This window comes from Echinops telfairi, unplaced genomic scaffold, assembly GCF_000313985.2.
Source record: "Echinops telfairi isolate 266 unplaced genomic scaffold, ASM31398v2 ScPeMD7_28;HRSCAF=97, whole genome shotgun sequence".
Taxonomy (NCBI): Eukaryota; Metazoa; Chordata; class Mammalia; order Afrosoricida; family Tenrecidae; genus Echinops; species Echinops telfairi.
The window spans coordinates 4,395,934-4,397,160 of NW_022103925.1; the positions used below are offsets into that span (position 1 = coordinate 4,395,934).

A 1,227-nucleotide genomic window follows, 5' to 3' on the forward strand; every position below is an offset into this window, starting at 1 on the left:
CCAGGTTGGTTTGCACACTGCGCTGTCTTGGAAGGTCGCAGAGAGGTGGGGAGCCAGGTTGGTTTGCACACTGCGCTGTCTTGGAAGGTCGCAGGGACTGAGCTCTGGTGGAGCGGACCGATGGAATCCCTTAGCTTTGGGGGCTGTCGGGGGTCAGGAAAAATAAGGGAGATGCTTCATGAGAAGAACAGATGCAGCACCCTCCAGGCCAGACACAGACAGACAGACCAATGGTCCTGAGGAGGGGGCCGGGATGGGCTGCGTCTTGTTCTGTGAGCTACAAGGGTGAAGAGAGTCAAGGCTGACTCAGGAGCAGCTAACAGTGGAAGCCAGGTTTGGGAATGGTGTTTCCGTGGGAGAAACACCCCCCAAATGTTTACTTTGCTGCCTGGGGGGCTGTGTCCCCCCCCCCTCGCCTCTCCTCCCCCACCCTCAAAGAAACGTGTCCTAAGCTTTAGGGAGCAAATTGCAAAGTTGTCATGGTCTCGTTTCTTGGAGGGTGGGGCATGGGAGTGTGCTTCCAATGTTAAGTTTGTGTTCTGCGCTTATCAACTTGGTCAAAGGTCTTGCACGTCTGCTTGGATTCTAGCTCAGATCTTGGCATTCGCTTTGAGGCCAAGAGCTATGGAAGCCCCTTTGACAGATGCAGAAACCCGAGGCTCAGAGCAGAACATGCCTAGTCCAGGGTCACACAGGAAACCAATGGAGGGGGACATAAGCATGGCTGGAACCAGGACCTAGGCTTCCCAGCTGTGAGCCCAGGACTCTGCCTGCATCTGGTACTGCCAGGGGCGTGATGGGAAACCCCTGGCACGGAACCAGGATCTTGGCGGGCAGAACAGAGCTGAGTGCCGTCCAGGGTGGGCAGCAGCAGGCGGTGAGTTAGCTGCTACATCCTCGGGAGCAGGTGTGGGTGAAGATGTTGTTGTTACACCCATCCTGCAGCTTGTCTCGGGGCTGGCTACCCGCTCGATCATCGGGGTCCGAGAGCTGGCCATTCTGACCCAGGTGCCGCCTCAGCCTGCAAGCAAGCACAGATCACAGGTATGAGTTAGTGACTGACCCAGGGCGGGGGCCATGGGAAACACCAGATGCCCAGGGTGCAGTCGGAGGTGGGGAGAGACAGCGGGGCACCCAGGGTTCAGTGGGAGACAGGGAGACACCAGGTACCCAGGGTGCAGTGGGAGATGGGGAGAGTCACCGGGGCACCCAGGGTGCAGTGGGAGA

General features: G+C 58.3%; 1 protein-coding gene across 1 annotated transcript in view; it reads right to left on the minus strand.

The window, feature by feature from the left end:
* Positions 1–467: 467 nt before the first annotated feature.
* STK32B (serine/threonine kinase 32B) overlaps positions 468–1,227 on the minus strand; it is a 223,911-nt gene continuing 223,151 nt past the window's right edge. Inside the window, exon 9 of the mRNA XM_004715131.2 lies at positions 468–1,021. Coding sequence (XP_004715188.1) covers positions 883–1,021 — 139 coding nt within the window. The 3' untranslated portion in view covers positions 468–882. The remainder of the gene's footprint in view (positions 1,022–1,227) is intronic.